The following is a 27960-nucleotide window of genomic DNA, read 5'->3' as shown; positions in this document are numbered from 1 at the left end:
AGGGGTTAGCAAATAAAAAGGGCCAGTTGCATAGACATAATTGGTTAGTCAGAATGCCTGTCTGGCTATGCCCTGTGCCTGCTCAGCACAGTCTGACCTGTGTTCTTATTTAACTCTTTTCTAATTCTTCCCTGGGTGAGGGATTCTGTGTGCATATGTGTATGGGGGTGTGAGTTCAGCAACTGGAGACAGGCCGCAGGCTGGAGGGCCTGTGTGTCTGTGGCGCGGTGACTGATCAGTTGTGGGTGTGCGAGTGAGTGTGTGATCGCTAGCAAAGACCAAGCCAAACCAGCTGGTGAGTAGGTGAAGTGACCCGGGAGCAAGGGGGTGGGGGGGGTCTCTAAGGACCAGCTCTGAGTGTGAGAGCACTGGTGCATCTCGAGGGACGAGGGCACAGGGGAGGTGGGGGGAGTGGGTGTGTGGGCCTCACTGGCTTGTACATGCAGGTGCCAGCCACTGAGCAGACTGGGATCCCAGGGCCAGCTACTGGGCAGACTGACTGTGTGGGTCCAGTTGCTGGAGGCATCCACCTTGTGCATATATAGATATTCTCACTATTGGACTTACTTCCATGCTGCTCAGCCAGAGAGTGGAGCAGGATAAGACCATCAGTGCTGCCTATGTTTACATGTGTGCTCTGAGTGTCTGTCTAGGAATTCTGTGGCCAGCCATGTAGGTATGTGGCGCATGTTTAACTCAAACTGTACCTCGTACTTTCTCTGGTAAAAGTTCCCCTGTAGTCTAGAGAATTAACATTTTTTTCTTGTTCATCCCGGCCAGAACGTTTTAGGCTACTTGGGATCTTTGAGACAAATGCAAGGATCTTCTAGGATGTTGTCTGAATGTTTCACTGAACCATCTGTGATAAAATCTAGAAAATTTGCTTTATTCAGTGTATTTGAAACCATACAACTTCACTGCTTATTGTTACAGTGACCATAAAACATCCATGATAGCTGTTAATATGCGCTTAACAGTCACTTCTTTATGATATAGTCCATCAGCTTGTGATCAGGCTGCACATGCATTTTGTGGCAGAAGCTGAATGGATGGAATTGCTCTACAACAGAAAAGCACAGCCAGAAACCGCTTCTGTGTTCACATACCTATTTTCTATGTTTTAACCACCAAATGCTCTGGTCCCTCAGCTCTACTGTTTCTAGGCTTCCTGAGCAGCTCTATACAGCTGCTCCATACAGCTGCAGGGTTTCAAAAATGGTGCCTCACTCGTGATTTTCTTTAATTTTTGGGTTCCTGAGCATTGATCAATGGATGTTACTTGTCTCAAGGATTCACTGTCTTCTGAGAAGTATGCACTTAATCTGAAGAGATAGCTGGCCATCTGTCATGGTGTCAAATTTTTAAGGGAAGACAAAAACAAGCTCACAGAAAAAGAAATCTGTTGAGGACTATGGCATACACAGAAACAACATCTGGCTCAGAAAGTTCCTGAGCTGAAAACAATTGGATCCTGAGAGAATACTGCAGAGAAGAATCACATACACTTGCCCTGGACTTATTCTTCCCTAAGCTTGTGTTTACAGGCACCGCTGGAGACACAGTATTAGGGCAGGTGGACACTTGATCTGACAACCCAAGACAGACATCCTTTTGGTCTCTTGTACCTCAAAGACAGGTCAGTTACCACAGACCCATCCACACCCTGAAGTGTCTGGTTTCAAGTTTGGTTTCCATCAAGACACAGTCAAAAGCTTCACACACTGAACCCATGAATGTGTCTGTATAGAATATTCATATTTTTATGAAATACAAAGCTCAGTGTATGAAAAAAACTTCACACAGAGGTTTTCACATTGCCTTAGTAAGCTGAAAGGAGCTTTTTGTTTCTTAATAATTTAATAGTTCTGTGAGGCACAGGTAATGACAGCAGCAGGCTTGAGAAAAGAGTCCACAGTCCAGAGGAAGTAATACTGTGAAAGCAGTTAGCTATTTTGCTATTAAACGTTTCACAAACTTTTACCTTAATCCAGCTTGAAACAAAGACGATATGTAGGTGACTAGCTAACAGTTAATTTTTCTGGATGAACCTTAAAAATGAGGTTCTAGAATATATAGAATGCCAGGAATCCTAATCATAATAGCTAAATAATTAATAATAATAGCAACAACAAGAACAGAAAAATCTCCAAAGTGTCTATCTAAATACTGTCATGGCATACCTCTGCTGAGTGATGTGGACCAGGAGCTGCTAATGTGGGAGTCTTTGTGGAAGCACTGTCTTCCAGTAACCACTCTTAACTAGCTCAAGTTCCTCAGCATTCGCCAGCTAGTAGAAAAAGTGTCTGAACTCTGAGGGTGTTCTCAGAATTTGAAACGCCATCCACTTACTGAAATCCCTTTTCCTTTCTTAGGGTCTACCTTGGCTTCTTAGGAAGATGGTAGATATCTAATGCAAGGGGGACAAATTCTCAATTTTAGACTGTTAGCATCTGTTTGGAGATGTTGCAGATTGATATAATTACCCTCAATATAGGCATTATCAGTATTGATGCCTAAATGTCCCTCAGACACCTGGCTCAGTTTATTACGGAGTATCTATACAATGAGGTTAATTCCCCAAATATTTTATTCCCAGTACTACCTATCAAAGGGGTGTCATATGTCCATAGGTATGTGGATGGAACATGTAATTCAGGATGTGATAATGGATCCTGACATTGCAAATGCTGAGTATTTTTGTCCTGTTTAATATGTCTTTATCATTGGTATCAGCTATTGGGTTATTCTAATTGGAAACTCCTAGTTTATGTGAATTCTTCTTACCATGAGGAGACTACTGATTCATTCTGTGCTAATTACACAAGTTTATTGGTGCCTTTTCTTGAAAACCTTACACTTCCTTTTTTTTTTTTTTTTTTTTTATTATTAACTCCACAAATACATTCAACTGAACAAGTGAAAAATATTGAATAAAATGTCCTCATGGACCTGTTTCTTCCTCTAGCTTCTTGCATCATTTCATGATCCATCTTGACCCTTAAGATTCTCATGGGAATAAGAAGTAAGGCAATGGCAAGCATCTAAGAAAACAAATGAACACAAAGACTTTCATTAGACACAAGCTACCGTCAATAGGAGTGGGTGGAAAATGCCAAAAAAATGCAAATAATTTTGCTCTGCTTTGTTTCAGAAATATGATAAAACTGAGCAAAATTCTAGATCATTACTTTTTTTATTCACTCCTTACTTAAGCAAACTTTTGCTGGCATCTGTGTTGAGTCCTTCCTGAGTGAAATTTCTGCAATTTAGTCCTTTACTGAGAACAATGAAAGAAAAACAATTCATGGAGAAAGAAGTAAAAGTACTGAAGATGGTGCCAATACACTAACTATACACTTAAGTTTACACTGCCTGTTCATTTAAGCACAAGATGATACAGAATAAGGTCAGGGGAAATCATCCTATATGCATCCCCAAAGATAGCTGATATATCCAATGACAGCAGAGCCCTGTTTATTCAAAATACTTTTGGAACATCAAAACATTTGGATAAACAGGGCTTCAAATAATTGAGGGAGTTATTGTATAAGTAATTCACACCAGGGGGACATAACCTAGATTCAAAGGAGTGAGTTTCAGATCAAAGGGGTACAGATAAATGGGATTTTGCTCTATATGAACAAATAAAATAAACAGCATTTGATTATTCAGGAATCAAGAAGTGTCCAAATGTTTTTTCAAAAAGAGTTTAGGACGAAAGGTCAAAATTGTTGCAATAGGCCATACAGAAGCATATTCCTATGGAATCAAAATAACAAACAACTACATGAGACCAAGGAGGTGTGGGGTGGGGTTTTTTGTGTGTGCGGGTGTGCGTGGGTTTTGTGGTTTGGTTTTTGTTTGTTCTGTTTTTTTTTTTTTCCCCAAGCTCACCAATCTTCCAATCAGGATCATAATGAATTTCACCCAGTTTTTCGATCTTATTCCAGCTGTGACACTAACACATATTTTGTGGCGGAAGGTGGGGATTTGTAACATCCGTGGCTCTGTGACGCATTTTCCCCAATGCCCAACCGAAGCAAAGCGTAAAATGCACAAGTTTGGTCTTGGATGGATGATATTGTCTGATTGCTCAGCTTTCTATTAATATCATGACCCAGATATGGTTTATCTACATGCAGACAACATAATCTCCTATGAAATGCCAGGGGCACTCACGCAGTCTTCTCCCCCCCCCCCCCCCCCGCCCCGGGCCCAGACCCCTCACTCAGCACTTTTGGCGGGAAGAGCGCCGCCGCCATGTTACCGTGGCTGCCAGCAGGGCCCGCTGCCTCCTCTCTCCTCCCCCACTCCGGTCCCGCGGCTCCGCCGGGGGCTGCAGGGCAGAGGGGAGCGGCGGGGCCGTGGGGCAGTACCGCTCCGCTTGTTGGCGTCGTTTTACCCACCCGCCTTTCCTCCCTCCTCGGTGAGGGACTGCGGGCTCGGGGGCGCGAGGCAACACACCGGGGCTCTGGGGGGAGAGGGGTGGAAGTGTGAGGGGGAGCAAGGATGAAAGAGGAGCAGCTGTCGGGCTTATGGTAAGCTGGGGGAAGAGCAGTGCTTAAGGAAAGATTTGGGGGAGGGAGCTTGGAGAAATGGCAGTTTGGTTTAGTAGGAGAGGACAGTGAACACCTGTGGGGGCTGGTGGGGGCAGAGGTTGCTGCTGGAAGAAGGCAGAGAAGGAGGCCTAATGGGTGGTCACATAGGGTTGAGGTTTGGAGGGGGAAGCACAGGAATGGGGATGGTTTGGGGTGTTTTGGAGTTTGCTGGCTGGTTGCTGCAGCAGCACAGTCTGGAAGTGAGTGAAGATAAACCATAAAGAGCAAAGCAGGGGAAGGTCAAAGCAAGTGTTGTGTTATTGCTTCCTGAGGAGACAGGAGGATATCTTCCAATTGGTTTAAGGTTTCAGTCCACTGACCTGGTTTCCTCCCACCTTCTCATCTTGTTAACTCCTCTGCTGGCTAGAGTTGTGTTGTCAGTGATAGAGGTCTTGGTAAAGAGCCAATTTCTAGTTTTATTCCAATTTACATCAGTAGCTGTTGTCTGTAAATAGAGGTATTAAAAAAAGGTAAATTTCCCTCTGAAATAGTCTTTTCTCTCAGTAACAGATAATGATAAGGCTTGTTCAAGTTTTTCCCTCTCTTTACACTCTCTTTCTTTTACAGGTTTGTCAAGGCTTCCCTCTCTGACCAAAGAATCCTTGTGTGTTGTGTCTCAGTTGCAATTTGGTAAGAATATCTTGACCAGTTTTCTGTCTGGAGTGGAGCAGAGAAGAGAAGGTAAAACATGGAACTTGTATGTGTTGATGGTTTCAGCTTGATAGCCCTGGAGCCTGGCTGAAACTGTTGTATGGTCCTGAATCTAGAAGGAATGTAAACTTGTGCCTAACTTGAAGCAGATTGGCAGAATCTTTTACTTCATCCAGTCCTTAAACTCTGAAGGTTAACACGGGCATAAGTACTTGGTCAAAAACAGTGAAAGTTTTCTTACACTGCTAGTATGGGGCCTGTGGATCTGGGAATCAGTTCCATCAAGCCCCTAGTTCCTGGATTCTCTGCTGTGTTTCTAATTAAGATAGTGACTGTGCCATTTTTGATCTGTTCATCTAAAGACCCAAAGTCTTATTTGCTCCCATCAAACTCAAAAGCGGGTCTGTCATTGAGTTTAGTGGTTACAGGGTTGGTCTTGGTTTTTTCCCTTTTTTTTTTTCCTCTTTACCTCCTCCCCCCAAAGGCTCTCTTTAAAGGGTAGAAGCCACCGAAGATGTAGGTCCAACGGACAGAGAATTTCTCAAGCTCATTTTCAGAGGTAGCTTTTCTTTCCTATTTCCTGCCACAATTTCAGCCTTTTTTTTAATATTCTGACAATATAGCTTCATAGTGGAGTGTAATTCAGAGGGAAGGAAAAAAAAAAAAGTGTATGCTTGGGTCTTAAGTGATATACACATTAAGCTATCTTTAATTGTGCCTTATCAATAGACTGATAAGCTCAGGTGTTTGCTGTTGCCATTGATGCTGCTGCTCTGTAGCAGGCAGAGGCAGTAACTGCTGCTGATGGAAAAGAAAAGGTAGTGGAGGGAGGCGGGGAGAAGGAGGTGGGAGACGAGAGGATTGGCTGCGTTTCATGTCAGTCACAGCTGCGGGCCCCAGCTCTTCCGCTGCTCTAGCTCTGGCTCTCCCGTGAACAGCTCCTGGAGAGAACAAGGCGTGCGGAGCTCGGATCACCAGCATCATGCTCCTTGGGCTTGGATCGTAGATCCCCCTCCTTGAACATTAAAATAACTCCTTCGGCCATCAGCGCCCCAGGCAGACCCAGCGAGAAAACACGCACGTGAGAGAGAGAGAAAAGAGGAGGAAGAAAAAAATCTGCAACCAAGTGGACTAAAGCAAAGAAAAAGAGTGCTTTGCTTGCACAGCTGCAAAGTGGGAATTTAAAGAACTGCAGAGAGAGAAATTCCAGCTCATCAGCACATACACATTGCAGAATTACAGATCCAGGTAGAAATGACATCAACAGGGAAAGAAGGCAGCGGAGCTCAACATGCACAATATGTTGGACCCTATCGTTTGGAGAAAACCCTAGGAAAAGGACAGACAGGTTGGTTCCTTTGCAGCAGCCCCGGCGCTAGGGGGAAGGTGCTGTAGCAGCCAGTGAGATGTTGGGGATGGGATATTTGAGGGTTCAGGTTTTCCCATTTGCTGTTTTAGTGGAGATAATATTCCTAGGGAAATTTTGCCTTTATTTATTTTTAGTTTTCATTTTAATTCTTTCTTCCTTTTTTTTCCTTTTTTTCAAAAAAAAAAAAAAAAAGCCCAGGATGCTTTATGTTCATTACTCCTGCTAATGGGTGTTGTTCTGATGACAGCCAGAGTGCATGCAGAGGAAAAAATAGATGATCTGCTGGTGGTGAATTTTCACATCAATTTCTTCACTGCCCTACTTAGGAGCTTTTTCTTTTTAATCAAATTATATTGAAAGGAAAGGTTCACAGCCTGTAGTACCGAAGAGGTGGTGGTGGTGGTAGTGGGGGAGTCACCAGCAGTATTTCATGACATCATGATTGAAAAGGGTGTAGTCCTTAAGGTGCAGTTGGGGGGGTGGAAATATGTACAGTATGTCTGTGGCACTGACTGCTGTGGGTATTTAGCAAATATGGATGGATGGGCTGGTGGTTTTTGTGGGTAGGGTCTGAAATAAAAGAAAAATAGAGGATCAGTAGCAGAATTAATTCTGGTTATGCTGTGTTTTTGTAGGAGGGATTGGGGGGGGAGGGGAGGTTATTTAATTATTTTTCTTAAAGCTTGTTTATGAAACTCACCCCCAGCAGATTTTCCTGAATGGAACAATGGTAAGAAATATTAAAAAGAGGAAACCGAGTGGAGGGAATTAGCGGAGAGCAGGTGCTTCTGCCCTACATGACATAATTAGATCCCCTAAATGCGTTCAAGATCTGGACTTACTGTTGCTTGCTTGGATGGCATATTCACTTCAAGGGCAGGGGAGCATTAATTGGAAGAAAAACCCTTAAAAAGAAGCCCAAATGTCTTCCTTATTTAATTTTTTATTTTATTTTTTTTTTTTAGTAACAGGTGCAATAAGCAATGGCATCTGACAAATTCATTGGGTTGGGAGCCCCCCAGAAGTGGATTGAGACTCCAGATTAAAATTTAGGGAAAGGGGAATATCAGCCATAGGGGGGCTTCTTTGGGCATGTGGGTGTTAAGTGTTTTTCATTATGGTAGGACAATAAAACATGATGCATTGTGGTGTATTTTTTTTTTTTTTTATAACCCAGCCGAGCTTTGCCCATCTGTTGTCTAAAGGATTTAATAGGCGTTTCCATCCCCAGCTGCTGCCTCTGCTCTGCCTGCTTCCTCACTGCCCTGCGTGGCAGCAGCTCTGCAGTCCGCAATTTTCTTAGGGACACAGTCAAAATCCAGATCTTTCTCTGTAAGAAGCAATGCTCTTCTGAGATGATTGATTATAAACCCCCCCCCCCCCCCCCCCCATCCTTCCCCTCCTCTTCACAACCCCATAGCAACCGTTCAGAGACGTGGATGAAGATGACATTGCCTTCTAGTGAAAGTGACTTTTATTTATATTTGATTTTTTTCAAATCTCTTCACTGTATCAGCTGCTAAAGGTAGCTTTCTGTCACTGTTTTGGTTACCACCTTTTTCCTTTGCATAGCTCAATAAGCCTTTACTTCTGCAGCTGTATTCTTAGTAAAATCTGTTCTGATGATGATAATGAAAATACCAAAAAATTGCAGTGTCTTGGTAATAAAACTGCCCTATTTCTGCTGGTAATCCTTTCCTGGATACTCCAGGTGATCAAAGAGCCAGCTGTAGATGACAAATTCATTTTTGTCTTCATCACCATTTCCTTTTTTCTCTCTCTCTCACCTTCTCAGCACCCCTCCCTTTCCTTTAAATACAATTGTGTCTGAGATTCTTGAAAATACAGCTGCATTAACCTTTTGCTCCATGTCTCATAGCCTGACGTTGTGGTCCTAAAGGGTTATCTGCAGCTTTGGTTATTTTTTTCCTCTCTGCTAATCTTCCTATCTTCCTCCTAAGTGATTAGAGATGTGGGGGTGGAGGGAGAAGAGGAGGATGTATTTAGAGGCTTGCTGCTGTTGGCCTCTGCAGTTATTCAACCAGCTGGACGAGGGTGAAAGTTTCCTTTTGCAGTTTCACCATATAACTGATCTTTATAGATAAGTCTCTGCTGTTTGCACACATGAATGCACATAAAATGCACAATGCATGGTGTCATAGAAGCTGGAGGTTGGGGGAGGAGGAAGAGGAATCTTAAAAGTAGCTGATGTCAGTCTATGTCTTCCTTTCTATACCCGCCCTTGGTTAATGGAATGATGCACTGAGGTGAAATCCAACTTGGTATTAAACATACATGGCTAAATATGGAAAAATGCCTTCTGATCTTCTCGCATTTTCTGTGCTAATCACATTTGGGAACATGCAGAATGGCACGAACAGTGTGTGGTACGTAGCTAGTCCTCATCCTGCTTGTTTTGGAGGGTAAGCAGGCAACCTGCAGTATTTTAGGGAGAGGACAACAAGCGCAGTATGAGGGCCCTGATTCACCAGAGTATGTTGTCATGGCGTGTAACTTTGAATTTGGGTTGCAGTGGCATATGGCTGAAGAAAATAGTGGTTGTAATCATTCCTTTAGAGCTTGACTTTAAAGCTTGGAAGATTAGGAGGTAATGGCTTGGAATATATATATCTCTGTATTTTTTATTTTTTTTTTTTCCCAAGGGGATGGGGAAGAGTGAGAAATAAAATCTGGCAAAACGTAACGATGAATAGAAAGAAAGTGTAAGTTGTGTTGCAAAGTCCTGTCCATTTTGCAGTGATCTTCATATCCACCTCTTATATTTTGAATAAAATTTTATTGACTCTATTATTTCAGATAGGCAGGTCTAGCTTTGCTCCCAGATACATTAGTATTATATAGATACATTAATTGTTCTTACCTGCTTTGACTGAGATCAAAAGAAGGGGGTTTTGGGAAGGAGCGTGGGCTCATAGTTCAGGGCAGACTTGGAAGGGGTGCCATGAGGGGAGAACTTAATGGTAAGTAGAACTCTCACGGCCTTCCTCACTGTGAAGTTCTCACTGATTGTCACCTTAACAGCTGAAAAAAGTGTTTACCAACAGCAGCCTCCTAGTCCCTGTGAAGAGATCCAGTTGCCCTGTCTGGGACATCAGTGGAACCTGGTGACATCTGGCTGTGGGTGGGCAAAACTGACACGGAAAAGCATTCAGTTCAGCTTGGCGGGGAACAGCCATTGTTGAAAGTGTTGATTAGAATTCAAAATCGGGTATGCTGAATTTGTCCTGAGCGGCCTTCTGTGCTGGTGCGTCAAGCTTGCTGAGGGTGACTGATGCCACAAAGAGAGGATTAGGGCCTCTTATGTCGGAGAAGTTGGAAAAGGGCTACACGGGGCAGTGCTGAAAAATGTCTGTGCTTAGCTCTTTGCTGGTAGTGGGAATGACAGAGGAATGAAGGAAAATGATTTTTAGTAATGTAGCATATGAATTTAATGTATAATTTGAGTATTGTGGTAAGATGGCTTGCTTTTGTAATAGGTGGGATTCAGGGCACCTCTTGTTTAGTGCAGCTGGAGGAACAGCTCATGGAGTCTGTATCTGAATGATTTTGCAAGAATGCAAGAAGCAGCATAATCTTAATTCTACTCAAAAAATATTTTACAGAACTGTTAGTGCAAAAGATCATTACTATATATATGTGTGGGGAAAGATTGGTTTATCTAAGTTTCATTGATACATTCTTCTACAGTTAATTATAGGAGGTTTTCATTGTAATTAACAGTAATGAGCACAGGATACGTGTCATGTTACAGTAACACACGTGGAAACAGTTGCCTTGAGAAATCCCAGTCATACCTGATGATGAAGTTTAGTTTTAGATCAGAGACTTTTCTCCATTTGCCACTAATTCTGTGTGAAATCAGCTTCTTGCATATTCCTTGCTTTTTTTTTTTTTAAATTCTATGAGTATCTTTGTTCATGTGTTTCTTTTGGCCTCATTAACCCCTATTTTACCCTTGAAACACTTAAGAGTAATTCAGATTGACTGTAGTGAATATTTATTAATGAGTGCAAAGATGAGGAACTGAAGTATTTCTTGTGAAGGGCTTTAGTGTTTCGGAGGGTTTTCTTGTGTTTTCATTTGACAGTCACTGTAGAGGCTTCAGCATCATTGTTATGTTGCCAGTTCAATGGCTAGTTGAAATTTTCAAAATGCTGCTTTGTCTACAAGCAGTAAGACATTGGCTCTAAGTGAGAGTTATCCTATTCACTCTGAGATAACCTTGATGAAAAATTTAATGTTGCTGATCCATTTTTGTCTTGTTCCTTTCATTCTGTTTTAAGCCCAGTTCTGCAGACATTCAATACAAAGAACCCTGCTTGAAACTCATGGCACTTTGACCTTCGCAAAAACTGTAGGGGGTCCCTTTTCTGCATTGTGTACCATATAACTTACAGCTCTTTTGGTGTATAACATGTTAATTGTAGATGAGCCATCAGTGAGGTGTTCAGCAGTATGCTCTTGGGTTATGTAAGAACAGTAATCATTAAATTTGGGTCTTAGCGAATTTAATAGACTTCTATTCAGTGAGAGCTTAAACAGGGTGTTTCTTTACAACCTTAACCACCTGTTTCCATGACACCAGCAGAAACTGAAATTTGTTAATTTTTGTATTTGTCTCTGTCAAATTTGGTTGAAATTGAAAGCTTCAGATCTATTCGAGGAGTGTTTGGTAGAGAATGTGATCTCTGAAGCCTGGTTTCCTTAGGTAAGTAGGCTAAACAAAGTATATCCTTTTCATTCATACTGCTATAATTTTTTTTTCTGACTCAGTGTGTTCAATCTAGAGAGAATCTAAAGAGTACAGCTTTATTCTGCTTAGCTGTCTAGCTGGATATATCGTTACAGAGGTGTAAATCATTGTAGATCCCCTCATGGCCTTTTTAAACAACAGACCAGTATATATACTATATATGAAGACATTAATATATTTTACTTTCCTTAAAAAAATTTCATTCAAAACAGTGAATCCATACCCTTTGTCGTGATAGTCTGTGAAGACTTAAACAGTTAATTAGTAATCATTGAAATAAAATATTGCAAGCAATACTGTGGGCAGTAGAGGTCTCAAGAATGAAATTTTGCCAAGAAAGGTTTTGTCATAGTGACTTAGACTTAATGAATTTTCAAGTAATGGTTATAAGTTTTGAGAGACTTGGTCTTTAACTTGATATACCTTTGATCTGATTGTTCAAAAGTGCTGTTTGCCTGCATTACTGACTGAAGTAAACTAGTATTATCACGCCATGTGTCTGAACTGCAAAGTTCAGATATCCCTTCTATGACTTTCACTCTTTTTTTTTTTTTTAAAGCAAATTCCTGTATGCTAACTACAGTGAAAATGATTTTTAGCTTTCATCCTTCTGCAAACTTTGTAGAGGCACACCATTAGTCTTTTACCTCAATATCAATAGCAAAATTATTATGAACTTGTTGAAACAGGAGCAGGCTCTAAATGATTGTTTTTCTTTGTAAAGCACAATAATGTTGCTCACGCAAGGGTTGCTAAAATTCAGATACTATCAAATGAGTAGGACTAAATGACTGTGTACCTACGTTTCAGACATGAGCAGGAACTACAGCAGTAGTGATTTCACAAATAGACTTCTTGCACTGCTCAAGCACTTTTCTACTTTCCATCACTGCTCTAATGTCATTTTGTGCTGCTACAGTGGGAAGGACTGCATTAGAGTGATGAGAAAGATTGAAGAAATTAAAAACCCTTCTCAGTAGAATTTACTTATTGAGAGGAATTCTTTCTGATCTCTAGAAAACCTGTGATTCCATGAGAAGAGCAAATGTAGCATTTTAAGTGGGCTCTTACAATTCCTGTGGTAAATTGAGTGGAGCAGCCAGTGTATGTTTTGGATTCTGCAGCATTGCAGTATTTTCAGTATACCATAAATTTACTCCATACATTATATTTTGGGAAGTCTTTAATATTGTATACTTTAGAGAGTTAAACAGTAATTGCAATAGCGATAATAAATGTTGATATCCACCTCAAAATTAGTAGGTAGGTAGTATAGAAGAAGTGTAGGTGGTGAAAGAATTCTAGGTTTTAGAAGAAATTTGAAAGGAAATGCGAAATTTGGAAGTAATGCCCTCTGAGGTAAGAGATGTTGTCTGAGGAATGCACATAGGAGAACAGTCAAAATAAGAAGAGATGGAAGCCTAGATATAGATTTCCATGAAGGTAGAGTGAGGGCAGAGACATAAATGAATGCCCAAGGAGTGCTCCTCTTCAAATGCTGAGATGCAGTAAGTTGCCCTTGTGAAGTCAGTCAGTGTTTTCAGGTGAGCTGACTTCAGTAGGAAGATCATCAAACCCATGATAAATAAGTAAGGGTGGAATTTTTTTGTTTGTTGTGGATTGTTCTATTAAGAAATATCCCGAAGAAATGTTCTGGTTTTGTTTTAAACAAACCCAAGATGTTTAGCAATCCTAGTCAATAATGCTGTTCGTTCTGCTTATGGAATATGAGGAGATTGTTACGTTTTTTGATTCATGCATAAACAGTAGTTTTTCTACAAAACAACCATACTGATCTGTAGAATAACATGAATAATTTGTTGCAAATAGTGTTCTTAATGAACTTGAACCATCTTTGTCTACAGTGTCTGTAAGTGCGAAATGATTTCCTTTAAGTCCTTACTTGTTTCAGATTATCTGGCAAACAACTGTTTTTATCTCCTTTCCCCAACTGTCTTTACCTCACTTATGGATTGGTTGCACTTAAACAATATTCAAAGATTTGAATTGTACTCTCAAATATAGTCTTTTGGATATGTTACATAAGAGAATTACATTCTACTTGCATAGCTGTGTGAGCACTTCCAACGTAAATGTTTGTGCATGCAAACTGAAAATTTAGTTTTCCTGGACAGTTTGTACATGATTCCCATGAGCACCCTTGCCTGGAAGATGTGAAGTTTTCCAGAAGGGTTTTTTAAAAGGCCTCACAAATGTGACCAAATCAAACTTACTCTTAGAGCATATTAATAGTGTTCATCCAGTTCTATTTGATTTATTCTACATTTAATTTTGAATAGGGATATAACACTTATTAATTCATTCTGTTTACAGACTAGAAACTACTGATAAAATGCTGGTAAAAACCACACAAAAAATCCACCAGAAGATTTTTTTTTTTTCATTGCTTCATTTCTTTTGAAAATTGGGTTTAAATGGAGTTTAGGTGGAACAGAGGAAATTGTTCATGAAAGTGTATTATTTGCTGTTGATGTAGCTGCAAGCATTTTTTTTCTTGAATGCGTCATTTGTGGCAGAGATGCCTGTGAGATTGCTGTTGTCCTGTGCGCTATATAAACAGGAATATATTGTTTCTTTTGCAATGACCTTGGGATACAGTTTTTAAAGGATAATAAATGGAAGTGTGTTGTGAGACTGAGGATAAAGAGCAATATGAACAAAGAAGGTAAATGATGATGTTTATGTTTAAACAAATCCAGGTACATTCTCTTGCAAGTTGCCTTCACAGTAGTGCAGAGTAACCTCCAGGCTGGTGCAGGTAGCTGATGGATAGTTACTGAGTGCTGCAGTGGTAGAATAGAATACTTATCTTGATTTGTCAGCTCTCTCAGTATTATTTTGAGAAAATAATTTTATTATTTCCTGAAGGCCGCAGAGATCATTGTCAACTGACATAAATTAAAGTGGCCCTAAAGCTGCCCTAAATAACTCTTTCACAAAGTTCTAATGGCTGAGCTTACTGTTTTGCACCCCATGGCTGTGCCACACAGTTTCTGCCTTTTAGACCTTGGCTGTTCCTACTGTGGCTTCTTTGCATAAAGATTATTGCGTACTTAAGAGGAAGAGAAATATTTTTTTAATTTCTTGTTCAAATAAACATTTTTAATTTGGGGTGGTGGGAGGGGTGAGGTTAGACTGGAAAGGACTGTTCCTTGTGTGGCTTACCACTGATAACAGGCTGCTCCTTAGATTCTTACCTAACATCCACCCATTGATAATCAGTGATTTGATAGTTAAAGAGTTTGGGAAAAAGTAACTTGCCAGTTACTGACAAAAGGGGATTATTGCTGGTAAAAGCTTTGCACGAAGATTTGCAACATCTACTGACAGTAAATGGGTTAATGCAGGCTGCAGAGGGGAACTGAGGAGAGAAACCAGCATTAAGTGGTTTAAGGTGTACAAGTAATTTTTTCTTTTTTGTTTTAGTGTTCCAACACTACGTGGGAATTATAGGCATGATGGTATTTCCAGTGAAGTGCTTAACTTTAAAAAAAATAAAAAAAAGATAGAAAACTGTTTTCAGGCATCCATTTAGTAAGTGCTCTTCTGGCTGCCTGCTTCTACTAACAAATCAACGTAGTCTGTATCCTAAGGCTCTTGCAATTTTGATTTGCTGTCTTCTGCAGTATATGCTTAGTGTGGGAGAAAAAAATCAGTGTGATAATGTATTTTTTTTTAATAATGTCTACATTACATACATATTAACAAGCTCTGCTTTTGCAGTGTCATTCCTCTGTGTGTTCAGCCTTAGGTGCCATAAGCTGACTGCCCTTGTCATTTAGCTATTAAAAGCACTATTGACTAGAACAAAAATAATGGAGGAGCTGGTTTGTGGGAGAAGCAAACTGGTCTGGACCAAAAATACGTTAATTTTCTACTGTCTGTCTAAAGCCTACTCTTAGAACTATTAAGTTTCAGTCTGCCAAAGGTTGAAGAGCAGTCCTTCCGCTGCAGATGAGTGTACCAGGTCTTCATACCAACTCAGCAGGGAATGTTGATGGAATTGCTTGGCTCTTTATCTTCTTTTGCTCTTTTTCTTAATTATTTTATGTGTGACTAGCAATGTAGACACTAGTTTTCTACACAGATGCCCTTCATGGAAAAGTGATTGTTTTGTTGCTTTGGTCCAGGATGAGGTACAGTGTAGCCCAGGCTCACAATGTTGGCTCATCCGCCCTATGGTAGTATAATTGCAGAAGAGGGACCAGCAGTAACATATTTGCAGCTAAACATGAGATGGTGACGTATTATTTTTTTTTTAAGTTTTATTTTAAAAAAAACCCAACATCCTGCTCTGATAAAGTCTGAGCTAAGCTAGCACAAGACTTTAAGACTATTGTTTTCTTGCATTTGAGTTAAAACATGAGTTTAAGTAGGAAAGGAAGACTTCACATCCCAAATCGTTGTGGTATGAAATGCACTGAGTGGGATGGTTAAAAATTTCTCATGTCTTTTGCTGACTGTTTGCCAGCTGAGGGTTGGATTAGTCATCATGCCTACCATTTGTCCTGGGTAAGTTCCATTCAGTGAACGTATGAATTTCTTTTAATAACTGTGACCTGTCCCTAAGATTAAGGAATGGATTTGACTCTTAGCTTTTTACCTTACTGGAATCTCTTAATCTCTCCCAGCACTCTATCCCAAAGCTCTCATCTTATTTTCACGTTGTAAATGATGGGTAGCTTGGCTGTCATGTTGAGATGACTGGCTGTCAGCAGGTACCGGACTGCTCTGTGGTTTTCCTTTTGAAGTTCTGGTCATCTGTTTTTTGGTTTGGTGATTTTTTTTTTTTTTTTTGTGGGTATTTTGGGTTTTGATTTTTTGGTTGTGGTTTTTTTGTTGCTTTGTTTTTCTTTTTAAACTTTGAAGTTACCTTGCCTCTTCAAACTGGAAACCAGTTCAGGGATTGGCATCCTAATCTAGAGGATGCTAGACAGGTATTTGTTTCTTTCTACAACTGCAATCTCCTACAGCAAACTAATGAAGACTTTAGGAGAGTATTCTTAGAAAACTTTTGGGAATGTTACAGTTCCAAGACTAAGCCCCTTAATCATGTCAGCCCTGTTTAAATACGTTGATGGTTACTGCTAGAAGAGCTGATAGGCCATTTTCTTGTTTAGAGTATTTCTATCTCTAAATAAGTGTATGCTATTGTTAATTTTATTTTTTTTAAAAAAACCTGTATGGTTATGGTAAAATGAAAAATAAAGTACTTCTAGGGTTTTCTCCCACTTCTTATGCATTGTCTTCAGGAAATTAACACTGATGCACTGTGTGTCCTTGGAGAATTATTTTTCCCTTAGACATTTCCCTTACATCTTCCACATTTCATGTGTCTTGCCTAGGTTGTGAACTGAGAGGAAAGATAACTTGTGTTACATTATCTGCATATAATCCCTTTCATGCTAAAGTACTAATCTTAGATGGGCTTTTGTGTGTGTATAGGAAGTTTCATTTAAATATAGGAAAAAGCTTTTCCCCTGTGAGGGTGGGTTGAACCTGGCACAGGTTGCCTAGAGATGATGGGAAGTCTCCATCCTTGCATATATTCAAAACCAGACTAGAGACAGCCTTGAGCAGCCTGCTCTAGTTGACTCTGCTTTGACCAAGGGTGTTGGACTGATCTCTGGAGGTCACTTGCTACCTCAGCTCTTCTGCTATTCTGTGCTGTCCTGTGCAACTAAGCCGTAACTTGTTCAGTGAACTGTGACACTAAGGAACTCTGTTTCCTCCAGTTCTGTACCCAATATTCCCCTCCTCATGCTCTGTCCCTTGTCTCTTGGGCTAGGTGAAGACTGTTTGTGGCTCATTTGAAGCTGTCTCTGTTCCCTGTCCCTCTTTTTTTTCTTTCTCTTGGAATACACTAAGGATTAATTCACAATTATTCTTTCCATTGTGGGAGCAATAGTTTGAATCTTTTTTTTCCCCAGACATTCAGCACTTCCTTTGAAATTTTTAGAATTTTGGAGACTTCCCTTGCTCTTTCAGACTTTGCTAATCTGTTGTGGTGTTACGGGGGAATTACAGACAGCCTGAACATTTAAGTTTTGTTTCCTTAAGAAATCAGGCTAAAGCAAAACTGTCCTAAACAGCACAGCTTCTCTAATGTGCATTTGGTTTTGAAGGCCATGAGGTGCTGCCATGGCAGATTGGGATTGCTGGAATACAGCTACTGCTCAGATATTGCCATCACCTTGCTTAAGACTCTTACACCAAAGTTAGGAGGAAAAAGTGGTGCTAAGCCCCATTGGGATTCCTCATGCTGGGGAATCCCCAGACAGCTTGATCGACTGGATTCCTGCCTACTTGCTGCTGCTGGAGCAGTGCAAAGGAGGGAGGATGGAGGCTAGAACTTGGTCCTTTCTGTTTGCAACTGAGCTCAGTGATTGGGGAGTGTGGGAAGAAGGGAACCCTCTCTGTATTTCCTCCATGTATCCATTTTGGTACAGTGGCAGTATTTGAAGTAGTCCTTTCCGCAGAAAGCTGAGAGGAAGACTGAGAGCTGTTTGTGTGTTTGCAATGCCCGTCTGTACAAAAATCGTCACCAAAGACAAAGCCAAGTATTATATTAGAACTTGGCAATGACACAAGCGCTATAGCCCTATTAAACGTGGGCATTTGTTTTGTTGAAAAGACACGGCTATGAGTGGCACAGCTTTTAAGATTCCTTATACTTTGCAAGCACCAGCCTTAAAGAGTTTTTCATTAATTTTTGAAGCTAGTTAAATACACTTTTTTTCAAGCTTTCCACTCTTACAAATCAGTAAAGCTTGATTAAACTCAGTAATCGTCGACCACAAAGGAAGATCTGTCCTAGTATTTCTGGGTTTTGTCCTGTGCTGCTTTTCTTCTGGGTCTGTGGTTTATTTCATTGCTCACATTTGTGAAATCACATTTCTTGCTTCTGGTTGTTTCCTGATGGTGTTGAAGATATTAGTTAGTCAGATTCCCCACTCGGTTACATCTGTGCAGTCCCAGTGACTTCACAGTCTTGCTCAAGTTTATCTGAGAGGGGAGTTTGACCCACGAGCAAGCTTCTCATTGATGGCGGCAAAGACAGACCTCTGGCAGTGTTCTAGTCAAGAGCAGCCTAGGAATGCATCTCCTGAATATTCAAGCAAATGAGAGCACAAAGTGGAATGATACTGTAAGCGAATTCAATTCAAACTGAAAATACAGGCCTAGCATTTTACAAATTACTATCTTTCATCCTTAAAGCAGAAGTCTGTCTGCTCAGCTAACACACAAATTAAGGCAAGTGAACGTTTTAATACTTTTTAGTAGTAATTCTTCTCTAACATTTCACACATACTGAACTCACCCGACCAGTTTGCATTAAGCTTCAGGATGTAGAAAATGTCCTTACGTTTAACATTACTGCATCTTTGCTCAGGAAAGCAAGAGCCAGACTACTAGTGTGGTTGGGACAGTTGCCATCTTGTTACCAGGTGGCTCTTCCTGCTCAGAGGAAATGCTGTAAAAATAGCCATGATTTCTGGATCTGTGTCGTCATGCTGTCATCACCATCACTCTTACCACCCTTGAATCGGATGAGTAGCAGCTGAGAGCCTCTTTAGCTCCATCAATGCTTATGTATTGTCAGTGTTTTGGAGCCTGTGGCTCTGCAGAGCCAGGTGGTCTGTGGACTGCTTCTCAAGAATCCGTAAAAAGATTAGTTAGAATAGCAAACTTACCAACATATTTACTGTTCAAGTGCCTAATTCTCTACTGCAAATTTCTGAAGAGTCCACCGAAGGGGAGAAACCCATGGGTTGTAGGCCTTTTTCTCCTCATTGAAATGGTGGGAATTGTAAACATGGCAAGACAGAGGATCCTGATCAAAGGGTATGTCTACCTTGCAATCAGGGGTGAACCTCTGGCACTGGTGGGTAACAGTATTATCTCCTGGCACAAGCAGCAGTGAAAATAGGGGGTGCAGGCTGTGCGAGGGTTGGAGAATTGTACTAGAGCATCTAAGAACCTTGCCCTCTGTAGAAGTCCAGTCTTCCCTATCTTTACCTGATTATTTACTTGTACGAACTGTGCCTTTGTCTTGCTCTCATGAAGAACTCTGCAACAGCTACAAATCAGTATGATATGTCAGATGTGGGTAAGCTGAGCATTTATACACATAATGCACTGTACGCTTTGTGTATGTGTGACTTCATCTCAGGGATGGGGTTTTTGTGTATGCAAAATGCCAACCTTGTGGATCCTGTGGAGTTCTAATTCTGGTGTGAAAGATTATGGTTAGATTAAAGGTACTCAACTTCTCAAAGGACTGGGTTCCTGTTTGTACTCTTATGATCTCTAAAATGCTAGAGAGTCCTAGCCAGGTCATTTCGTGGGGGAAGAGTAGTAGAGCCATGTACAAAACAGGCTCTGTTCATGTCATTGTGCAGTTATAAGGCAGATTATTCAGAAACAATAACTATGTAGTCTTCACTGGCCCTAACGGGTTCAGCCATTGACTTGAGGTGGAGCCATTGCCAAGTTAATTTATCTTTTCTTTTTTTAAATTTTTTTTTTTTTTTTCATTATGTCCTGTTTGACTTCCCTTTTGGGACTGACAGGATTAGAATTGCTTATATTGATATTTCTGAACTTTTCCAGAAATAAAAAGCAGCATGGAAGGGCTTGGGATAGCCCTACTATTTAGGCCTAGTGATTTTTTTTTTTTTTTTTTTTAGCTAGTGTTTATTTTTGCTATCTTAATTTTATTTAATGTGTATCTGTGGATTTTCACTTCCTGAGGACAGATCAGACTGTACAGCCTGGTCTGTCCAGGTGATGATACCTTTTTATCCTATATTTGTCTTCCATAACTTCTCCTTTTGCTTACTGTAATATTGATACATAAATGCTGAAATCTCCATGGCTGCAATTTAAAATTGAAGTTGTTTTAACTATCTAATAAAAGGGAAAAATTGCATTAATGTTCCCATTTTGACAATTTGTGGCTATGCTGACTTTTGTTGCTTCCTTCCTTAGGGACATTTGTCCCTGATCTCTCAAACAAAATGTCACAGAGTAAAACTATGTTTGTATGATGCTGTGTGTTCTATTTACAAAAGATTTATAACTTGGTCACTTTTATTTATGCTTCCGTGGAGCTGGTAGAATTATACTGCAGTGTTAAAATGCAGAGTTTCATTTTCCTGCAGGCAGCAGCCCTCTGGTGGTGTGGGTTTTTTTTTTTCTCGTTCTTTTTTTTTTTTTTTTTTAAAGTCATCTTTGGAAATTCTGACAGACTGATAGAGAAGCCTTTAAAAATGCCTGAAATTAAGTTGCCACATAATCCCATATATCCTCTTTTCCTTTCTGAACCTCACCTCATCACTATTCCCACCTAAGTTTGGAAGTGGAATGTAAAAGGCAAAACAAGCTTGATAAATGCACCCAGCTGATAATACCAACAGTCTTATTTAGCAAAATGATATTTGCTGAATGCTATTTCAGTAAGTTTCAGCTTCCAGAATGATTGCCTGGAAAGGGTATAGGTTGGTGTGAAGTGGGTGGTGAGGCTAATGGGTTATTCTAAAGACTGGCTGAATTGTTAGGAATGCAGGCATTTCTGAGGAGGCTGCTGATGAACTTGAAAATTGAAATATCAAAGAATTTTTTAGAGGGATGAACTTACCAGTCTGTTATATGGGCGTTGACGATAGTTATATTGCAAGTTACTGCTGGGAAAAAATATTTTGGCTAATGGGGGAGGAGAATCTTCTCATCAGTGCTCTAGGAGTGAAATTTACCCTTTTGCTACTATGAGATTTAGCTATCACTTGAGTCCCACTTAAGACCTATTTTGAAGTATTAAGTTATGTACTGAGAGGTAAAAATGGGAGTTCAGAAAGTAGGTAAAATAAAATATTATTCCTTACTATTTTTGAGATGGTAAGCCAGATTACGTGAAAATGTTTTCTAAAGTTATTAAAGCAGTGCCAGGGATGCATTTGTCTTGTTCCATTTCCAGGACTACAGTAAATGTCAAAATCATGCTGTATCTGCAACTCTGTTACCACATAAATACTCTCTCTTTGTAGGAAGACATACAATTTTGTTATGATTGAAGCCTGAAGTTGTATTTTTTAAAAAAAAAGAGAGGGGGCAAAAAAAGCACAAGCTTTTAAGTAACTGAAGCTGCACAGAAGTAATAATTTCTGCAGTTTCAGATGCTAGAGCAAATAATTCCGGTTAAAATTAGTTGTTTTAAAATTCACTGATTTTTGAGTGTGAAACCTACTGTGTGTCTGTAAAATGAAACAAATGTTACTGATTAGGTTTATGTGTTTGGATTTTGGTTTTTTTTATTTGTTTGTTTTAAATAAGGCTAATGGGATTGGTAAATAGAAAGTGTTAAGATACAGAATAAACTCTATAACTGTAAATGATAGTGGTTGTAGTCTGTGAGCCCTCCTTAAGTATTTGGTTGAACTTCATACTGTGGACAGCAGATAATACAAATTTGTGGCCTTACTGGATAATGCTTTAGGTCACTTGTGATATAATTTCTAACAGTTATCAAGCTACATTTCTGCCAGCTAAGACATATGACGCAAAAGCACTGTGTCAGCCATGATAATTTCTTGACTCTCTTTGCCAGGTTTGGGTCAATTATGAAGGCTGTCCAGCCTCCTGCATGTAATGCTTGCAGTTTGGGGTCAGAGTCTGATCCATGCAAAGAACTCTCTGTGCACATAGCTTATCTATTAAAGGGATGGTGTTAACTTCTGGCTTCTAATTCTTGCAGTTAACATGGGGTAAAAAGGAAGTAAAATGAAAGGGGAAAGCTAGAAAGAAGAAAATTCCCCACCCCCCTGCCCAGTTACCCTGTCTCTGATCCTGAAAGTGAAAGCTTACTTGAGATTTTCTTGCTCTTAATTGTAAAGAAATAAATTTGAGAGTAAATCCACTGAGCTGAGTGGAGATATGTTGGCATAAAAATAAGATGAACAAAGGAGGGAATTTGGCATCTTTAAATGTTAAAGATTCAGAGCTTTTGTCACCTTAGATCTGTGTTTTTAAACATAAAAAAAATGGAGAGTTGCAGGAGAGGTCAAGGCTTCACTAGTTCTTGAGTAACCCAGTTTCCAAAATGTGATTTTTTTTTTTTTTTTTAATTGATGCTTATTCAGATTTTTGTTTGTGATTTAAAGCACACAAGATTGTAACACATGCTGCAGTGGGTTGGAGGCAGAATAGAAAAGGATTATTGCCTGTTCCGGCAGAGTTTAAAAAAAAAAAAGGGGAAAAAAGGAAAACCTTGGGCCCTTTGTATCCTTTTTTCCTAAACATGTTTGTCAAATTGGCACGGAGAGACCTAAGCATTGTGCCACTTTCTGCCACTCAGTGGAGAGGGTTACAAATTTTTAAACTGCATCTATAAAAGTGATAACAATGTAAAAGCCAGGGTAAGGGGATTAACTTTTTTAAAAAATGAATTTGCCCTGTTTTGCCTCAAGCCTCTGGTAGTTCAAAGCTTTTAAAAAAAAAAAAAAATTTAAAAAGATTGCGCTACTAGACTGGGAATGAGGTGAGTGAGTCATATTTCAACTAGAAAAGCAAAGTGCCTTCCCCCATCGTGATTATTCTAAATACTTCTAGTGAAAATCTCAAATTATATTTGTTTCCAGCCTAAAACTGAATTCAGGTGCTTTATGGCCACTGTTGGTGGTAGGGTGTTGATAAGACTTTTGGTTTGGTCCTAGTGTAGCTGTACATGTGTGCTAGGAGGAATTACATCTCCCAAGACTTTATTCCCTAACCTTAACAGAGAAGCAGCTATCATTATAGTGTCAGTAGTCTGTCTCAAATGCACACTTTCTTTGATTTCCTGTTACTCCTAACCTCCAGACTACTGAGATTTGAAAGGAAAGTCTTTAAAATTCATTTGCCCTCTTACTGGCTCTGTGTTTGTTCATGGATGTGTTTGGTAATGTGACCTTTGCAATTTTTGCCATCCTAATGTTTGTCCTGCTGTGAAATTGTGTAGATGTACTATTTTACCACATTTTGGAAGTTGTGTAATGTGAGTCAGTTCATATACAAAATGGTATTTAAATATTGATTTTAAACTGACACATTGCTGTCCTGGAGTTTTTGGTTTCCCCTGCTTACAACAGGCTGCTTTACATGAAAGTCTAAACTTCTCCCTGGTCAACAGATTTGTACCATTTGTATTTTGTTCAGAGATTGTGCTTTACAAGAAAATTCTCACATAATGATGGATCAGATTTTTGTTCTTGCTACATTTGTGTGGGTTTTTTTTCTTTTCCTGTTGCAAGTCCAGTGTTTCATTGACATTTTTGTGGATTTATAGCAGTTTGACACAGCAGAGCAGTATAACGTCCTATTACAGACCTTACTGTCCTCCATGCATCCATATAAGAGTCACTGTGCTGAAGTCAGCAAATGTGTGCTGCTGGAAAGCTGGTTTGAGTGAGAATATTTTGTAGTTGCTGCTCCTGAGTCACATGTAGACTAAACAACTTCAGCAAAGACTAGACCATAAAGGGTACAGATAGAAATATTAGTCAAATACAATTTGTTTATAAGCTGTACCAAAAAAAAACCCCTGATGCATTTTCTTATTGTCAACTGTGATGCTTTGACATATACTGCTGAAGAGAAGCATTTAGTAATTGAAATGCAAGTGGGTGACTAAGAAGCAATACGTACGCAGCAGCGTTTTTTTCTTCCAGGTTTGTGTTTCCCAAAAAACTGATCTCTGACTCTCATAGTGACTATTGACAGTATTGGAAGTAACTTTTTTGATTTTCTTACTCCTCTGATGTTATATTAAACCCTTATTCTTTGGCATTCAGTAAGTCAGTAGTATAGGATCATCTTACTGCTCACCCTTTGATATTTTTTTTTTTTCCCACTCTTTCCCTGTGGCAGCTTTCACTGCTGTATGCATCTGGATTTAGCTTGTTTCCCAGCCTTGCCAGCAGCATTGTAAAATCGAACTGTAGCATTTGAAAAAACTGCTCGGTTGAAAATCAAACTGGAGCAATCCAGACTTGGATTTCAAAGGTAATGGGAAGAACTTGATTTGTGCTGCTTTGCAAGCTCAGCACCGTGGAGTGTGATTGACTGTAGGCTCACTCACCATTATGAAAAACTGAAGGGTATTTAGTGTAATGCCAGGCTGTAAAAGGGGAATATGGGAGATCACGAAGAAGCCCAGAACCTGCCTCTCTCCACAGGCAAATTGGTGCTTTGCTTACGCTGTTATAAAAATGGTGTGATGGTTCTGAGGCTATCGAGTCTTACTTTAGTTTTACACTGCTGCACAGAAAACACAATTTAGGCATTAGTAACTCCAGAAACAGTCTGAATTTGTATCCCTTCACCTTAATTGGAGTTGATTTATTTTATCCAGTGTAACTGAAAGAAAGGTCAGGTTCAGGTTCTGTGACTATGTGCTAGATCCTCAGCTGGCACTGTTCGAGTAAGAGCCTTGGATGTCATGCTGCTGGACTGACTTACCCTGGTTATGGATTTGACTTTCTATATGAAGGCAGAGACTATAAATTTTAAATTTGGGAAAAGGTCTAGATGTTGGATTCTCTCTTTTCAAATGTTGCTACTTGAGAGAAATAAAACAACCATATGCATTATGAAAGGTTTTGGTGTCTAAAGTTTTAGGTATCACACCCTTTCTGCAAAGAGGTGTATTTGTTTCTGTCTTTGAAAAAGCCTTTCCCTAAACTTTACCTTTTTCTTTACTTTCTTTCTGTAAGTAAATGATCTCTGAATTTATAGCAACTGTATTTCTATGTCCATACAATAGCCACAGCTTGGATATTGCCCCTGTTCTAAGCTATCTGCAAGTACTTGCAATTCCCTTAGAAAATTGACCTTCGGGCTCAAAATTCTTATGCTTGACCTCTGGTCCAGAAATTACTTCCTCTCTCAAGCGATCTTAATAAAAATCTGTATGACTAGATTTATTTTATCCAACTGTTGGCAGCAGGAGGTGGTAAGGAAGGGGAAGTCACTGGTTCAATTCCCTACTGGAATTAAATCCTTGAGAAAATAAGGATAGTTCTTCATTTGAGGTTTACTCGGTTGCTTCCCAGTACTTAGCTTGTTCCATATCAGACTTCATAATTTTTGTACCTCCTTTCCTTCTCATTGGAAGGTCTAGATGTTGTTAATTTTGCGTTAATACCCATTGATAAATAGTCACCTAGGTGGAACATGCACAGTTAAACAGAGATACTGTTAGTTACCAGTAAAATTTTAAATCTGAGGTCTAAACATCTTTGAATTTCAGTAGAATGCTTGTGGGAAAAGTGTTTTTTGTTCCAGAACTGAACACAACCACATACTTACTTTTCATCTGAGTGAGATGCAAAACTGCAAAAGGGCCTGTCTTTTAGATCAATATTGGACATTGTCCAGAATCTCATGCCATTTGGCACTGTCAAGCCCAAACATCAGCCTGGTTCAACTTTGCGTATGTCTGCACTGCAGTTACTAGCCAGGCAAGAAGGAGGGCTCCAGACTGCTGTGCTGAGTCAGGCTGACACCTGAATTTGCTAATTTGAGAGTGACTTGGCTATCTCTACACTGCTGTTGGTTTTAGACAGCTTATTTCTTGATGGGAACAGCAGGAATTTTATGATAAAACAGCATATTTTGTACCAGACCAGTGTTCTCTCTTGTTGCAGTATGGTGTAGTAGATGTTCATTGGACAGTTTTAGAAATGTTGCAGCAGCTGACTTCAGAATCACCAATAGCAGGATTATTTTTTTTTTGTCCCCAGTATCTGTTGGTTAGTAATTGCCTTCTATATGAATGTGTCTAAAAGTTATCTATTGGTTGGTTTTTATTCTAATATAGGGGTATGAATCTGTTCCCAATAGCCATCTGTATCTCAGATATATGTGACTGTATATTGTACAAACCCCCAAATGAATGTAAAGGAGCATCAAAATCCTTTTCTCCTTTTACTTACTTTTCCATTTAAAACTTTGTTCCCTTTATTGAGATAACACACACCCTGGTTAAGGAAAGGGGGCATTCCTAACGTATCATGTCCATACCTTTCATCGTCCTGGGTTTGTCTAGCTTTAGTATGTCTCTTTACTCGGGTCTTCAAAACAGACAATCTGTATATTTTCTTTCTACCTGGATATGATCCTCATTCACTCACCATTTTTGCTGCTTGTGTCTTAATGTTACCTATTTCTGCTGTGCATTTTCGAGGTCAGTATTCCAGCTGAGGATGTATCATTGATTTATACATTGGCATTATCTCATTCTCGAGTATAATTTTCGATTTCATTGTTCAACATTTTGTTGTCACTTTTGATTACCTCTGCACATCAAGTTGATATTTTTATTATGCTGTCTGACGTAATGGTAATTGTCTTCCTGAATGACTCCAGTTAACTTGGAAGTCAGAAATGTATATTACTAGTTCACAATTCTTTCTATTATGTATTTGTTGACACTGAATTTCATCTACAGTCACACTGTGCATCCACTGAACTTTGATATTTCATCGTTTTAAGTGCTTAAGTGGGACTTAAGTAGTACATTGGTCTTGTGCTAGCCTGCTGTGCAAGGGTAAATTTCACCCTTGATGAACTGATGCATCCTGCCACATCAATCAGGGATGTACTGTGTATTTCCTAGGGCAATAGAAAGGATCAAATTTCCCTATTAACCCCTTCAGAACTGAATTAAGTGTTGATGCCATATCAAGAATGTGCACCACAAATTTGATGTATCATGATCTGTAGTTCTGGTGATCTGTCCATAGGGGACCATACAGAAGAAGCATTCTGTTGGATACTTGACATATTCTGAGACTGAAAAGGTCACAACTAGTGCATCCAGGTGTTGAGAGATTTGTGAGTTTTTTTTGTCTGTTGCTCCTTCTGTTTGTAACAGCTTTTTTTCAGAGCAAGTCCATGAAGATTCCCCCAGAGCCTAAACCATTAAGTGGAATTTTGAAAATGTGACTGATTTATGCCCATCTACCCTTTTGCTTTTATTAAAAGGAAAATCCATTTCTTCTTTGCTGTTTCATGAAACATTTTTCTAGGTAGGTGAGCAAACAGCTGTACCCAAGCTTAGGTTTGATTTCTGTAGTTACCACTGATTTTGAGACTTGTTTCTTGACAATTCTGTTTTGTCACCTATAATGTTCGTAATGTTCCTTACACAAACGTTGAAAGTTGTAGACTTAGTGTTCTACAAAAGCTAGAGAATTTTTTGAAATATAGCATATCATAATATATAACAGGATTTGCTGATGTCTGATTTGCCTTGGTTGGTCACCAAAAATATCAACAAATTGACAGACCAAATAAAATGTCACTCCTCCCATACCTCCCAAATGAGGAAGGAAAATATAAAGCTGTGAAGATGATTCTTCTTCCTACTTCCCGAAAACACCCAAATGAAATAAAACTGCAATATAAAGGGTATAAAAATGTGAACAGATGGAAGAATTTTTTTCATCCCTGCAAGCTTATTATTATTATTTTGGTGCTTCTGGTTTGGGAAGAGAACTTGATGGGTTCAG

The 27960-nt window shown here is 39.6% G+C and overlaps 1 protein-coding gene across 13 annotated transcripts in view; it reads left to right on the top strand.

Annotated features, from left to right (window-relative positions):
- The first annotated feature begins 6163 nt into the window (after positions 1 to 6163).
- Positions 6164 to 27960, top strand: part of BRSK2 (BR serine/threonine kinase 2) — a 318986-nt gene continuing 297189 nt past the window's right edge. For 12 of the 13 annotated variants that reach the window (XM_074842066.1, XM_074842056.1, XM_074842064.1 and 9 more), the window contains exon 1: positions 6164 to 6597. In XM_074842066.1, coding sequence (XP_074698167.1) covers positions 6504 to 6597 — 94 coding nt within the window. In that variant the 5' untranslated portion in view covers positions 6164 to 6503. The remainder of the gene's footprint in view (positions 6598 to 27960) is intronic. The other variant, XM_074842057.1, reaches the window with a different exon arrangement.

Source organism: Strix aluco, chromosome 16 (genome assembly GCF_031877795.1).
Source record: "Strix aluco isolate bStrAlu1 chromosome 16, bStrAlu1.hap1, whole genome shotgun sequence".
Classification (NCBI taxonomy): Eukaryota; Metazoa; Chordata; class Aves; order Strigiformes; family Strigidae; genus Strix; species Strix aluco.
This window is presented reverse-complemented; position numbering and strand designations above follow the sequence as displayed.